This window comes from Equus quagga, chromosome 2 (genome assembly GCF_021613505.1).
Source record: "Equus quagga isolate Etosha38 chromosome 2, UCLA_HA_Equagga_1.0, whole genome shotgun sequence".
NCBI lineage: Eukaryota > Metazoa > Chordata > Mammalia > Perissodactyla > Equidae > Equus > Equus quagga.
In genome coordinates, this window is record NC_060268.1 from 110,908,801 (window position 1) to 110,924,045 (window position 15,245).

Sequence of the window (15,245 nt, forward strand, 5' to 3'; positions counted from 1 at the left end):
TTTGAACTTTGCTTGTTAGTACTCCTTCTCTCACTAACAGCTCACTTTTACCAAGTACTTACTTTGTATCAAGGAGGCCAGCTAAGCTCTTGACATAGGTTATCTCACTTAATCCTCAAAATAAACATGTGAAGTAGGTACTATGTGATATTTTACTTTAGGAAACTGAAGCTTAATAAATTGTCTAAATTAGTGATTGGAGCCAGGATATGAACCCATGCAGTATGATTCTAAAACCCTCACTCTTCAGCATTTCCATGATTCGTTCTTTGTTGGCTGTTTGGACTTCATCCAATTTTTAATGTAATTTTTTTTTGTAGGGCATTGAAAAATATATTATTGAGGATACTGAGGAAGCAAGGTTAAACCAGGAGAAATATCCCCGACCCCTGAACATAATTGAAGGACCTCTGATGAATGGCATGAAAGTTGTTGGTGATCTTTTTGGAGCTGGAAAAATGTTTCTACCTCAGGTTGGCAAAAATGGGGGGGAAATTTTCACAATTGAAAGAAAAAGTCTCTTTTAATAAAATAGTCTGGGTATATTTCTCAGGTTTTAATTTTGGTAAGAGCTCAGAGGCATTGAGATCTGGTCATTCTTTCTCTAAGCATTTTTAGTACTAATGTCTGGTTTAAAAACCCATCTTTAGGGTGATGTGGATGTTAGAGATCATCTGGAAATTAGCATTCTCATCTTCATGTTCTATTCTTCTGTACTACCTCTTACCCCCAACACCTATGTCTCACCCATATTAAAATAAAATCCAAGATTAATATAAAGTTAATAATATTAAGATTTGATTTGACCAGCCAATATTCATCTTTAAGGATGCATATTTTGAAAAAATTATTACCATTTTTAAATAATGATATACATTAAATGTTTCAAATGAAACCAGAACTTTTTTTTTTTAAAGACTGGTGCCTGAGCTAACATCCACTGCCAATCCCTTCTCCTCTTTATTTTTCCTCTTCTCCCCAAAGCCCCTCCCCCAGTACATAGTTGTATATTCCAGCTGCAGGTCACTCTGGCTGTGCTATGCAGGACGCCGCCCCAGCATGGCCCGAGGAGTGGTGCCATGTCCATGCCCAGGATCCAAACCGGGGAAACCGGGTTGCCGAAGTGGAGCACACAAACCCAGCCACTTGCCCACAGGGCTGGCCCGAAAACCAGAACTTTTATTTTGATTTATAGTAGCTGCTAACCAAATCAGTTAACAAATGCTTGTTGAGCCCTCTGGGTTTGGTGCTGTGAGGCATACAAAAAGCTAAAAGGTCCAGTTCTTTTTTTTTAAAGTTTCCTTATTCTATATTTAAATGTTATTTGTCCATTTTCCTTCATAATGTTCATCCTTTTTTTAAACAGCTTTATTTTATCGTTGCCATACAATAAACTGCACTTATTTAAAGGCTACAGTTTGATAAGTTTTAACATGTCTGCACCCGGGAAACCATCACCACATTCAGTAGAAGGAACATTTAGTTGTCCTGTCGTCGTAGTCTCCTCCAACCTGTGACAGTTCCTCAGTCTTTGTTTTTCATGACAAAGTTATTATTTTAACTTTTTACTTTTGAGTTAGCTTGAGACTTACAGACAAATTGCAAATACAGTTTAAAAGTGTCCATATATCCCCTACCCAACTTCTTTCCCTAATGTTAACATTTTTACATGACCATCCTATAATTATCAGAACTGGGAAATTAACATTGATATAATGCTGTTAACCAAAGACCTTATTCACATTTCACCAGCTTTTCCACTACTGTTTTTTTTTGTTCCAGGATCCCACATTGTTTCTATCCTACCTTCTCTAACAGTTCCTCAGTCTTTCCTTATGACCTTGACTTTTGAAGAATACAGCACAGTTATTATGTAGACTGTCCCTCAATTTGAGTTTGTCTGATTTTTTTCTCATTTTTGGCAAGAATAACAGAGTGATGCTTGCCCTTCTCAGTGGATCATATCAGGAGGCCCGTCATGTTGTTATGACTCATTACTGGTGATGTTAACTTTCATCATTTGGTTAATGCTGTCTGCTAGGTTTCTCCTCTATAAATTTACTTATGGGGAGAAACTTTAAGAGTGCAAATATCCTGTTTCTCATCATACTTATACCAATGAATTTCAGCATACATGAATTTTGTAAAAGGCTCTGTTCTAGTTTAAGCACAAGCCTTCATTATAAGTGAATTGTAATGCTGGGGAATGAGAAGAGAAGGCTGAGAAGGGGCTCATGGTAGAGAAGCTTGAAACATGAAGGATACATATGGAACTTGGAGAAGTGATGGAGGGCCTTCTAGGCAGAGAAAAAATAATATGAAGTTCAGAGGACAGAAATTGCAATGTTTGATTTCTAGCCTTGTTTTCCTTCTGCTTTACCTCATTCACTGGCTCTCCCCACAGGGAACTCACTCCTTATCCTGCCCACTGTCAAAAGTGAACTCCAGTGTGGCTGACCTAAGGTTAAAGCATGCCGTCTTAATTTGTGCTGAAATTTCACGAGTGGCCGTTAGCAACCATTCAGGTGATTTTATAAAGATGCCTGACTGTGTATTTTCCCCAGGTTATAAAGTCAGCTCGGGTTATGAAGAAGGCTGTTGGCCACCTTATTCCCTTCATGGAAAAAGAAAGAGAAGAAACCAGAGTGCTTACTGGTGCAGTAGAAGAAGAGGCAAGTCATTTTGTCCAGGCTTATGGGCCCTGTGAGGAATTGGTCCCGAAGACTGTTGCTGGGGTGGGGGTGGGGACCATGGGCTTGGCTGTCTTTGTCATTGAAGATAAATAGAGAGATGATCTACTGCTTTACTAAATAGCGGAATACTCTGGAACTTTGCTTTGAATGTGACTTTATGAAATTTTTAATATGAACATAATTTTTCAGACAAAGCTCATGATTTCAAGACAAGTTCATTCATTCATCTGTTGACCATTTACAAAGCTCCTACTATGTGCCAAGTACTGTGCTAGACACTGTAGCTACAAAGATTAGTTCCTGCCCTTGAGGTAACAGTAATTTGTGGTGTTGGAAAACCTCTTAACTGAATATTCTCTGTGTCTGGATAATGTCCTTGGCACGGTTTCTGGATTCAATTGAATTCTTGTTGGGCTGTACCACCGTAGTATATCATTAAGCTTTGACCTTGTTTAGCTCCCTGTGAAGCTCAGTTTGTTTTGGCCCCTAGGGTTCTGAATTCTTAAATTGGTCTGAGTTTGTGAATGGCTCAGACAGACATAGTGCTTATAAAAGTCCCACTTGCCTTGCATGCCTTTTCCTTTGTTTTCTTTTTCTTTTTTTGAGGGAGGGGATGCTGACAGTACGTAGAACACCAGTGTTGAAACAGGATTGTCAAATGCCCCTCAGTGCTGGCCTGTTGAGGTGGTTCAGATTCTGACGGGCCATATGCAGTTCACCGGCTCCTCCCTCCCTCTCCCTCTATTGCTAACAATAAACATTTGTCAGACAGTTTTCTGGGGTTAAGGATATGGTCTTCAGCTATGGGATTGTTTAGTATTTGAACATAAACTGTTCTTTGAGGTGATGGAAACCATGATCTTGGTTGAAGCTCCCTGAGCTAATCAACTAGGCAGGCCTCCTTTGAACTGCTCGGGCTTCCAGCTGTCTACTTGCACAGCACATGATTTGGGTTCCAGGTGTATCTTTGAGGTTGTCTTGGTTGTATTGAATTGCTGTCTGTGCCGACACCTGTCTGGCCGTAGAGAACGAGGTGGTCCACAGCAGTGCTGAGCTGCTTGCCTTGCTCTCCAGGACCCTTACCACGGCACCATTGTGTTGGCTACGGTTAAAGGCGACGTGCATGACATCGGCAAGAACATAGTTGGAGTCGTCCTGGGCTGCAATAATTTTAGGTGAGTTAAGACCACTTCTTTCAGCTCCTTTCTTATTTAAAAATAAAAGCAGTAACAGGATAATTCCTTATTGGGTTGGAGGGGTAGGGTATGGCAGTGGATGTTAGAGGTTATTTTTAATTTCTTTTTCCTTCCTCTGTTTTTGAATTTCTACTTTGAACATACCTTTTCAAATGAAATAAGTTAGTAATTATTTAATCTCTTATATGTTCAGTAAGGGCAAAAAGGATATTAAAAACTGTTCAAGCAGAGTCAGAACAACCGAGAGGCTTCTTGAGACTTGACCTTGGGCCAGAGGCTCTAGTAGCTAGAACACTGGGCTCCTACCCATGGCCAGTGGCGTGTAGCTTATTCCCTTCTCCTCCCAATAAACTGCTGTATTTTAGAGCCTAGATGTTACTAGACTTTGGCTAAATGGAGTTTTAGAAGAAGGTTTTGACTGTACAGTTCTCTTTCCTTTGCCTAGAACAGGACCGTGCATGCCTCTTGGTAGTGATGTAGCTGGATTTTGGAATGTTGTATAGAAGTAAAACTTTTTTATGTATCTCGTTACAGTGAATAAATATTCAGCACAAAGTTATTTCCAAATGAGAGCTGATGACCTAAAGTAAGAGTATATTTTGCTCAGATTTCAGCATATTCTTTATAATCAAAAGCCTAATATAACTAAGGCCTTTTCTGGTCCTTGTCCATCCAACAGTCGTTTTGAGTCAGGGACTTCTTTCCAATGTGCTGTTTTCTCTGTGGAGAAGAGAAACTTGACTGCAGCTGCAGCTGGGCCCCCTTAGAGTTCTCGTGTCCTGCTGTCAGGTAGCAATCACCCTTTAAGACCCCTCCCTCATGTTTATCCGTCTCTGTGTTCAAGGCTAATTAAATGCGGCTGAGAACCACTCAGGAAGGCGGGAGATGGAGGAGCAGTGCCATGATGGCACCTTCTCCCTCTGTCCTGCCTCAGTGTCAAAAGACTTAGCATTCTCTCCTCCTCCTGGAAATGAGGAATAGTGTTCTTGGAATGTATTTATTATTTTTCAAAAGATAAGTATATTGGAGATACAGTGGGGGTTGTTATAATGACATTTTACCTGTAGGATAAGTGTTTGGATAAGGTATTTGCTTGCTAAAATCTGCAAGACATTTCTGCTGTTGTCTCACCTTTTCAAACCCGATATCAATGGTTTCTGTTTGCATTCACCACAATTAGTTAAAATTCAGTTTAGCTAATACACGTTTATAGATCATCTGCTACGTGCCATGTGTTGCACTAGAGACACCAAAATGATTCAGCTGACTTTTCTCTGTTCAAGAAGTTTACTGTTTATCAGGCTAAACACCCAGGTACATATTGAACTGTGATAATGGCACGAGAACTACTGGAAAAGGCGACTTGTAGGCACACTTCCTAAAGCAATTCTTGAGATATCATTGTCGTGTCTTTATCATTTTTTATCTTGAAAAATGGATAAGTAGGTGAGCGAATCATACTAGGAATGTTTTTTCTCCAGTAAAGACATTTGAAGAAGCCAGAGGGAGCTGTGGCGTTTCTCCAGGGTGCTACTGGAGCTGAATGTCAATGGTTGTGAAAGCCTGCTTATTGAACCGGAGGCTTTCCCCCAGCACATCCAGTTCCTCTGTCTTGTGCATTGAAGGTCTGCGTATCTTTGCTAGCAAGTCTAACTGGAGAAACATCTGCTGATGTAACTTTAATTATTCTTTTTACAAAAACGTTAAGTGAATGCACAAACTTTTTCTGTCAAGTCGAATACCCCTTTGAGTCCTGTGTCTTGTAACACATGGACTCTTGGCATTGGTGAGTTTGATTTTATGGTGTCAACTAGTAGATGAGTGCCTGCAGATCTGCCTTCTGTAGTTACATGTATACTTTATCTAAGCAGTAGTGTTCTAGGCTTGGTCTTCTTTTCCTGACTTTTTTTCTTTTCCTTTCTTTCATCCTTCCTTTCTTGTAAAGGTTTTGATCCTATTCTTCCTGTCTCAATTATTGTATTTCTCATTTTACAGAGGAGAAAACCAAGACTTAGAGAAGTCAAGTGATTTCTTCATGGTCACACAGCTAGCAAGTGGCAGGCCATACTCAGGGCTTCTTAGTCCAAAAGTCGGGATTCTATGCTGTGTCAGTTTACCTTCCAGTATTTATTCCAGTTATAAAGTTAACTTTAACTGTAATGTCTGATATTAATATTCTAGTTAAATTCCTTTTAAGAAGTAATTTAGAATATTTAAAAATATTTTTGATCGGATATTTGATTACATGAAAGTTGATTTTAGATATAGTCTTTAATCATAATTATATAAAAAGACAAATATAAATATCTCCCATTTAACAGATAATTTTTGTAAGAAAAGGTGGGATATATCAACAGAAATTTTAAAATTAGATATCATACATCTAGTACTTAAAAAAATATGGATGTAGTGAAACAGTTAATGAGGCATATTTATGTTTTAACCAGTGGTTCTTAACATAACTGTCTTGTATGGGTAAAAATAAGAAATATATGTCTAAGAATGAAACACTGCATGTTCAAGTGTTCAGCTGAGTGAGGAAAATGGCTGTGTCTAAGTCAGGGCACACTGATCCAGTCTCTCCAACATACCTCACAGGCTTGCTTGGTAATCAGAGGCTTTCAACTTGATATGTGTTTATGTGTGTGTGTATGTGTGTGCGTATGAAATAAATTATGTATATATTGTTTTCCAGCATTATTCAGATATAGTTGACATATAATATTGTGTAAGTTTCAGGTGTACAACATGTTGATTTGAAACACTTATATAATGCAATGTGATTGCCACCACAGTGTTGGCTAATACCTCCATCACATAACATAATTACCGTTTCTTTTTGTGGTGAGAATATTGAAGATCTACTTTCTTAACATTTTCGAGTATATAATACAATATTGTTAACGATATTCACAATGCTCTGTATTAGATCCTCAGAACGTGTTTATCTTCAGCTGAAAGTTTCTACTCCTTGACTAACATCTTCCCATTTCCCCCACCCCCCAGACCCTGATAACCACCATTCTAGTCTCTGTTTCTATGAGTTTGGCTTTTTTAGATTCCGCATATAAGTGATATCGTGCAGTATTGTCTTTCTCTGTCCGCCTTATCTCACTTAGCATAATTCCCTCAAGGTCCATCCATGTTGTTGCAAAAGGCAAGATTTCCTTCTTTCTTGTGGCTGAATAATACTCCATTGTATGTATGTCTCCACATTTTCTTTATCCATTTATCTATTGACCGACACGTAGGTTGTTTCCATATCTTAGCTGTTGTGAATAATATCGCAATAAACATGGTGGTGCAGATGTCTCTTCAATATCCTGTTGTTATTTCCTTTGGATATATACCCAGAAGTGGGACTGCTGGATCATATGGTAGTTCTATTTTTAATTTTTTGAGGAACCTCCATATTGTTTTCCATAGAGGCTGCATCAATTTATGTTCCCACCAACAGTGCACAAGTGTTCCCTTTTGTCCACATCCTCGCCAACACTTGTTATCTCTTGTCTTTTTGATACTAGCCATTCTAGCAGGTGTGAGGTGATAGCTCCTTGTGGTTTTGATTTGCATTTCCCTGATGATTAGTGATAGTAAACATCTTTTCATGTGTCTGTTGTCCCCTTGTACGTCTTCTTTGGAAAAATATCTATTCAGTTCCTCTACCCAACTTGTATTATTTTGAAGAGGAGACTATCAAGAATTTTATTTATGTATGTATTTTTGAAAAGGAGAAGTGGAAAGAGACCCTGTGAGCTCTGCTTACCCGCAGATTGGAAACCGTCATTGGGGAATGCAGACTGGTGGGGTGCTTCCATCTAGTGGTAGCGTGTGTGAATTGCAGGATCAGAAACAAGCTGCCACCTTAGTTCACATGACAGCAAATATGAGGCACCTTAAGGCCATGCAGATACATAGCTAGTTTCATTTTCCTTTTTAATTCCTTCTGGAGCATAAAAGAGACTTTATCTACTACACTATTTATTTTCTAAAATGTTTGTGTTCTTAAATAGTATTGGATGCCTTTGCTAAAGCATTTAATGCAGCTTACCTTTTTTTTCTGAATTAGAAGCCCAAATTAAATGCTTGTGTTCACAACCTGTTATAAGCAGTTTAGAAAGATGGTTATAAAACCGACATTTTTCCATAACATTCATTTGATTGTCTTTAATCTCTCATTTGGCAAAATATAAGAATATGTATGGGAAGAGTCCTACGGACGTGGGGTACAGCTCAAAGTGAAGAAGGGAAACCAAGGGAAAGCCAAGGGAGATGGAGAGGTACGTGGGGGAAGCAGGAAGTTGTAGTAAAGGTGAGAGAACATGGAAAGGGTTGGTGGGAAGAGTGGTGGCAGCCGCGGAAGGCAGGGATGGCTTTGACCCATGCCCTCCTCCCCAGGCTTCAGATTCTTTCCTTCAGCCAGAGTTCTCCAGGGCCAGCTGCTTCATGATTCTGGACCTTCATAGTGCTAGTCTTTGCCTGGACTGCCCTCTTTTTCCCTTCATCTAGCTAATACCTACTTATTTTTTCAAAATTGAGCTCGGGTATCTCCCTCCTGGGACATTTCTATTTGTCATCCAGTTTAGATGGCCTCCCACAACACACTGTAAATGCCTCCATCGTAGCACTTGTCACACTGTATTCTAATTCAGAACTTGCCAACTGTTTCTCAACTCAGATATGCTGAGAAACTGATCCCTTTCTTCCTCAAGGGTGGAGCTAGGGGCAGCCTCAGTCCTAGACCGGTTGTCCCTGATGGTGAGCAACCTCGTGTATCCCAGTGCCGTAAATATTACTTTCTATGCATGGTAAAAGTGGGGAAGTGCACTTCTAATCAATGATATATTTGACTGTTTGCCGACAAGATTTCCTAAGGAGGCATACAAGTTGGAAATTGAACTTGTATCCTGGTCCCCTGGGTCACTGTTCTCAGATCCCTTCTTACCTTACTGATCACTCTTTGTCTCTCTCTTTTGCTGATTTCTCCTCTGTGTGATCCCTACATAGAGGAGTGCACCAAGGCTCAGCCCTTGGAGCTCTTCTTTGTCTGTCTTCACTACCTACGTTAGTGCTTCTCCAACAGTAATGTGCCTTCTGGTCACCTGGGAATCTTGTTAAGGGTCACATCTGGTTGAAGTAGGTCTGGATCTTAGGTTGTGCATTTCTCATGAGCTCCCAGGTAATGTTGGTGCTGCTGGTGCAGGGAGCACACCCACCTAGGGTGACAAGGCCCTAGGACAGGCTTGTATGGTCTCATCCAGTCTCCTGACTATTTTGTTTCTTGCTCCTCTCCTCCCCTCCCCCTCTTTTCTCCCTCCTCCTGCTCCTCCTCCTTCTTCCTTTCTTTCTCTCTCTGCTTTTGGCAATCTATTTTTCTAATTCTTTTATACACAGTCTCATGACATTTTAACATCATCTAATATGCTGACAAGTTCCACGTTTTATCTCCAGCATGGATCTCTCACCTGAACTCCAGACATGTATATCCAGTTGACTACCTGAGAGCTCCATTTGAATATCTAAAGAAATCTCAAACTTAGTACTTTGAAAATTGAACTAATTGCCACCATTCAGATGCCCTCTCTTCCCTCTCTGACCTCTCTGGCTACCTCTCTCCTTCCCCCATTTCTGTCCAGCCACAAGGCCTCCTTACTTTTCCTCAAACAGAGCAAGCATGCATAAGATGTTCCTGAAAGATACACTGCTTAAAACAAGAAAAGGGAACGAGAACAAGAGAATTCTTGCCATCATACTGATGATTTTTAATTGTGTTTTAAAAATATATACAGTATTGAAAACAGCTCTGAAATGTATGCCCTTTGTCTTGATTTAAAAGTAGTGTGCTATTTTGCTTAGTTTTATATGCGACAGTCTATACTTAGTCATAGTTGAACAAAAGATCCAGTTACCAGACTTTTTTCAATATGCTAAAAAAACGCAAAGTGGTATCATCTCATTCCTGTTACAACCTGCAGTGTCAAACCTGCAGCTTTTGTTTCTACTGGGTTAGTGCTAACAGCTGACTATGGTTATTGATTTGAAATTGTCTTGCTTCTTACTGAGGATTCCATATGTGCTAGTTTATTTAAAAACATTTTTTTAAGTAATATGGGAACAAGCTAAATAATCCAATAGTATAAACGGGTATATAGTGAGAAGCAAGGCTCCTTCCTGCCCCTGATGTCTGGGACATTGTGGACATCACTCATTCAGCTGACTTGATGGTGCATAAAACATAGTGATTTTTTTACTTAAAACTACTTTCCTTATTTAATTTTAAGAATTCTTGACATTATGAAGTAAGTGAAGATGCATGCTCTAATTTTTTTAAACATATTTTAAACAAATACTGATAATAGAATGAAATTGTAATAATGACTGACATGGATCCTCTCTCAATCTAGAATAGAGGAGTAGTACATAGAACATTTTCCAGGGCAGAAATTCCTGTTTTCTCTGAGTTCCAGAAAGCCATCTCCCCTATGAATTGGAATTCTTCTGGTACTATCTGTTCTGTCAGAGCATGCTCCAGGCTTTCTCTGCCCCTGCTGACCCTCCTTCTCGTGTGTGCCCTCCCAGAGCCAGCTTCTCCTTTGAGTCTCACCCCATCTCTCTGGGTGAACTGCTCCCTGATTCAGTCTCCCTCTCCCTTGACTTAAGTAACCAGATTTCTTTATCATCGGCTTTTCATTTGCAGGAACTGACCTCTTCTGGATTATTCTTCTCATTGGCTTCTGTGTAGTATACTGTTCAATAGATATTTATTGAGTGAGCTTCCCCAGCATTATTATTAGCCTAAATGGCTAAGAGGATGGGTTTTTTGGTGTCAGATCCTGGTGCAAATCCCAACTCTGCTACTAAGTAGTTCTGTGACTGGGCCCAAGCTCCTCTGGGCCCTTCCTCATTAAAACATTAAAGTCAGAGCCAGCCCTGATGGCCTAGTGGTGAAAGTTCAGTGCACTCCGCTTTGGTGGCCCAGGTTCGCCGGGCGCAGAACCATACCACTCATCTGTCAGTAGTCATGCTGTGGCAGTGGCTCACATAGAAGAACTAGAAGGACTTACAACTAAAATATACAACTATGTACTGAGGCTTTGGGGAAGGGTGAAAAAAAGAAATGAAGATTGGCAACAGATTTTAGCTCAGAGCAAATCTTTCCCAGCAAAAAACCAAAAAAAACGTAAAAATCATGTTTTCAAGAATAATAATAATTGGGGCCAGCTTTGTGGCTGAGTGGTTAAGTTCACGTGCTCCACTGCGGCAGCCCAGGGTTCGGATCCTGGGCGTGGACATGGCACCGCTCGTCAGGCCATGTTGAGGTGGCATCCCACATCCCACAACTAGAAGGACCCGCAACTAAGATATACAACTGTGTACGGGGGGGGGGTTGGGGGGGTAAAGCAGGAAGAAAAAAAGAAAGAAGATTGGCAGCAGTTGTTAGCCCAGGTGCCAATCTTTAAATAATAATAATAATAATAATAATTTAAAAAGTATTAATTGGTACAAACTACCTCAAAATCAAGTTTAAAATATAAATCAAACATCATAAAATATATTTAATGCAGTAATCCCATTTATAATAATCCATCCAATGTATATATTTGGATAAATGAATCAAGTAAATATATGAAAACAAAACAAAAAATGGGGCCTAGAGTAGTGCTTTATTGTTGAGTTGCCATGAGGGTTAAATGAGATCGCTTATATGAAAAGCTTAGCATAGTGGAAGCAACCCAAGTGTCCATCGACGAATGAATGAATAAACAAAATGTGGCACATCCATGCAATGGAGTATTATGAGCCTTAAAAAGGAATGAAGTTCTGACACATGCCACAACATGGGCGAACCTTGAAGACATTATGCTAAGTGAAATAAGCCAGTCACAAAAGGACTGTGTATGATTGCCCTTATCTAAATGTCTAGAATAGGCAAATTCATAGAGACAGAAAGTAAAATAGAGGTTGCCAGGGGCTAGGTGGAAGGGGGAATTGTTGCTGAATGATTACACAGTTTCTTTTTGGGTTGATGAAAGGGTTTAAAAATAAATAATGGTGAAGTTTGCCCAACATTGTGACCTATTGTAATTAATACCACTGAATTGTGTGCTTAAAAATGGTTAAAATGGCAAATAATATATATTTTTTACCAGAGCTTAAAAAATAATAATATAATATACCAAAACCTATTCAATTGTATACTTTAAATGGGTGACGTGACTGCTTTGTGAAGTATGCATCAATGAAACCTTTTAAAAAGCTTAGCATAGTTCCTGGCATAGGTAAGTACCTAATAAATGGCAGTTGTAATTGGGGTGGTTGTCAATATTTAGTGAGCATTTCAATGTGATTCCAGTTTACATTAGAGCAGTATTTGATGGCTAAATAAAAATGTTCATTTCAGCTTTGTCTCTAATGGGTTCTCATTAATTTTCTCACATCTCATTTCTTTTCCTCAGAGTTATTGATTTAGGAGTCATGACTCCCTGTGATAAGATACTGAAAGCTGCTCTTGACCACAAAGCAGGTACTGTGCGACTGTACTTCTGGGTGTTTTATTACATGCCATTCCCTCCAGTTGTGTGTCTGCCAGTGAATAGTAATGCCCCAGCCCGTGTGGGATCCGTGGGACATTCAGACAATCAAGAGCCAACTCCTGCATGGGGCCTGCTTTCACTGCCATCTATAATGGGGGTTGAAGAGGGGAATAGGTAACCATGAAACTCCTATGTAGCTCTGAAGATGGGGAATGGGGACAGGCTTCTTGTAAGAGAGCAGTGTTGTGTTAGCGTTTTTCTCTGGGTGTGGTTGTTTTTATGTTTCTTTAGGCACTGTGACACGTTGGAGTCTGGGAAATATGTAACAATGTATTCTATTGCATGGCTTCCCAAAACTGTGGCAAGTACATTATTGCAACTTTAAGTTACAGATCATATTTACTACCAAAAGCAAACAGTAAATTGAAACCCCCCAGTCAGAGAAGATGTCTTAGAGTTAGAAACTGGGAATTCAACTTAGGTCTTGTGGTCTTGATTTACAAAGTTTCTAAAATGAGTCTTTATACGTTTCCTCTTTTTCTCCCATCTTCTGTCTCACTGTCCTTTTTTTCTTTTTTTAAATAATAGATATAATTGGCCTGTCAGGACTCATCACTCCTTCCCTGGATGAAATGATTTTTGTTGCCAAGGAAATGGAGAGATTAGCTATAAAGATTCCATTGCTGATTGGAGGAGCCACCACTTCGAGGTAAGTCAAGTTTATGAGCTTTGTGCTTTGCTTTAAATTCTCTTAAATGCCTGTGTTTACAATCAGTGAGAAAACCTGAGGGTTTTTTCTTATGCTTAGTACGTTGGCTCCATCTTATATAAAAACATGAACTTTCCGTCTTCACTTGGACAAGAGCCAGAATACTTTGGGAGCCTGCTATAGGAAACTCCTTGGTGATCTCCCCACCCTTAGCCTTTGTTTGGATTCCTTTGGCTTGCAACTGTCTTCTCCTTAATCCTCTCACCTCCTGTTTAGTTCCTGAGATTTCTAATGAACATCCACTCCTCCTGAAATCAAACTGAGTGGAGAAGCTATGTATTTTAGCACAAAGACATTGTTTGAACTTCAGCTCACTCTCTATCTTGAAGCAGGTGTCTGAGTAATTGCAGGTTCCCTTGAAGAGACTCTGACCTTGTAGTAGTTGAGACAGAAAGCCAGCCTAGCAAGAATGAACCAAAAGACCACTTTGGGAAGTTGTTTTTGAAACCTCTGGGTTAAACAATTTAAAGCGGAGAAAGTTCAAATTTGGTCACATAATCATTAGTTTGTCAGATTTTTCCTGGGGTCGTGATCATAATATTTGGTGAGAAATATGTTAACTATGGGTTTTAGACTTTTTATGACACATTCCATATGCCCCATATAGTTCACTTTGGCAGGAAATAATACCCAGTTGGAGCATTGAACTTGGTGATTCACACTATCATATAGTTTATTTTTCTGATACAAAAATACAGTAGAGGTCTGGTCAAAGATAGTGCAAAGTTCCTGTCATACTGGAAACAACTGTATGGTAAGCCATTTGTATTAGTCAGAGTTCTCCAGAGAAACGGAATCAAGAGAATGTGCATGTGCATTGTGTATATATTTAGAGAGAGAGAGGGAGAGAGGTTTGTTTTAAGGAAGTGACTCATGTGATTATGGGGGCTGGTAAGTCTGAAATCTGCAGGGAAGGCCTTGGGCTGGAGACCAGGCAAGAAGTGATGTTGCAGTCTTAAGTCCCCAGGCAGTCTGGAGGCAGAAGTCCTTCTTCCTTGAGGACTTCAGTCTTTTCTCTTAAGGTCTTTAACTGATTGAATGAGGCCCAGGCACATTATGGAGGCTAATCGGCTTCCCTCAAAGTCTACTGATTTAAATGTTAATTGCATCTAAAAAATACCTTCACAGAAACGTCTAGATTGGTGTTTGACCAAAAACTGGGTCTCATGGCCTAGCCAAGTTGACACCCATAATTAACCATCATGCCATTTATAATCTGAATGGATCGTTTTCATGAGTAGTCTAGTGTTATGTCATTTATCTACTAATTGCTCTTTGTACTTGAAGGACTTAATAGTGTAGCTGTTGTTGCTCACATTAGAGAACTGGGTTTGTTTCTCCACAGAAGACTGTCCACCAGCATGTGCGGCAGATTATTCTCTGGGGTGTGACCAACCATTGGTAATGGGTTTCAGTGAGGATGGTCTTAGGTAATTGATGATTGTAGTGTGAACATTTGTTAGCTTAGTAAAGAGAATGGTAAGAGAATCTATAGACTATTGTCAGAATGAAATACCTTTTAAAATCACAGTTGTAAATAGAATAAATAAATATTTAAATGAACAGATATAATGAAATGCATTATGAGTTATGTAAATATGATTCTGGTTTCAAAATAAGAACCATTTTATATGGTAGGACACTACACTCAGAGAAGTTCAAGATCAGGAAACCACATATTGCTACTTGTTCAAATTGGAACATTACCAAATGGTCCATTCTATTATACCTCTTACCACGTAAGAGCCACCAAATTAAAGAGGTTTTTAAAAAAAACATTCAGAAGCAACATGACTAGCCTCCCAAGATACATCATTGGCAAAATTAGCCGTAAATGACTCTGTAACCTGGTATATCAAGTTAGAAGTAATCACATCAGAAATCACCCATCGTTTCTTCATGCTGTTGGCAAAATATCTGCTCTCATCATCTGGGAAACTCCATGTGTGCCTACCCGAAGGCAGAAAGCTGGGTCCCTGACCTCCCACAGTTTCTTCCAACTCTCCAGTGCTTTGTTTCTCAATGAGCTCTGCCTTTTCTGGTTCTGTTGTCT

At 39.5% G+C, this 15,245-nt stretch overlaps 1 protein-coding gene across 2 annotated transcripts in view; it reads left to right on the forward strand.

The window, feature by feature from the left end:
• Positions 1–15,245, forward strand: part of MTR (5-methyltetrahydrofolate-homocysteine methyltransferase) — a 100,383-nt gene that overhangs the window by 60,914 nt on the left and 24,224 nt on the right. For both annotated transcript variants that reach the window (XM_046654080.1, XM_046654082.1), the window contains exons 20-24: positions 321–473; positions 2,565–2,672; positions 3,768–3,868; positions 12,346–12,413; positions 13,012–13,132. In XM_046654080.1, coding sequence (XP_046510036.1) covers positions 321–473; positions 2,565–2,672; positions 3,768–3,868; positions 12,346–12,413; positions 13,012–13,132 — 551 coding nt within the window. The remainder of the gene's footprint in view (positions 1–320; positions 474–2,564; positions 2,673–3,767; positions 3,869–12,345; positions 12,414–13,011; positions 13,133–15,245) is intronic.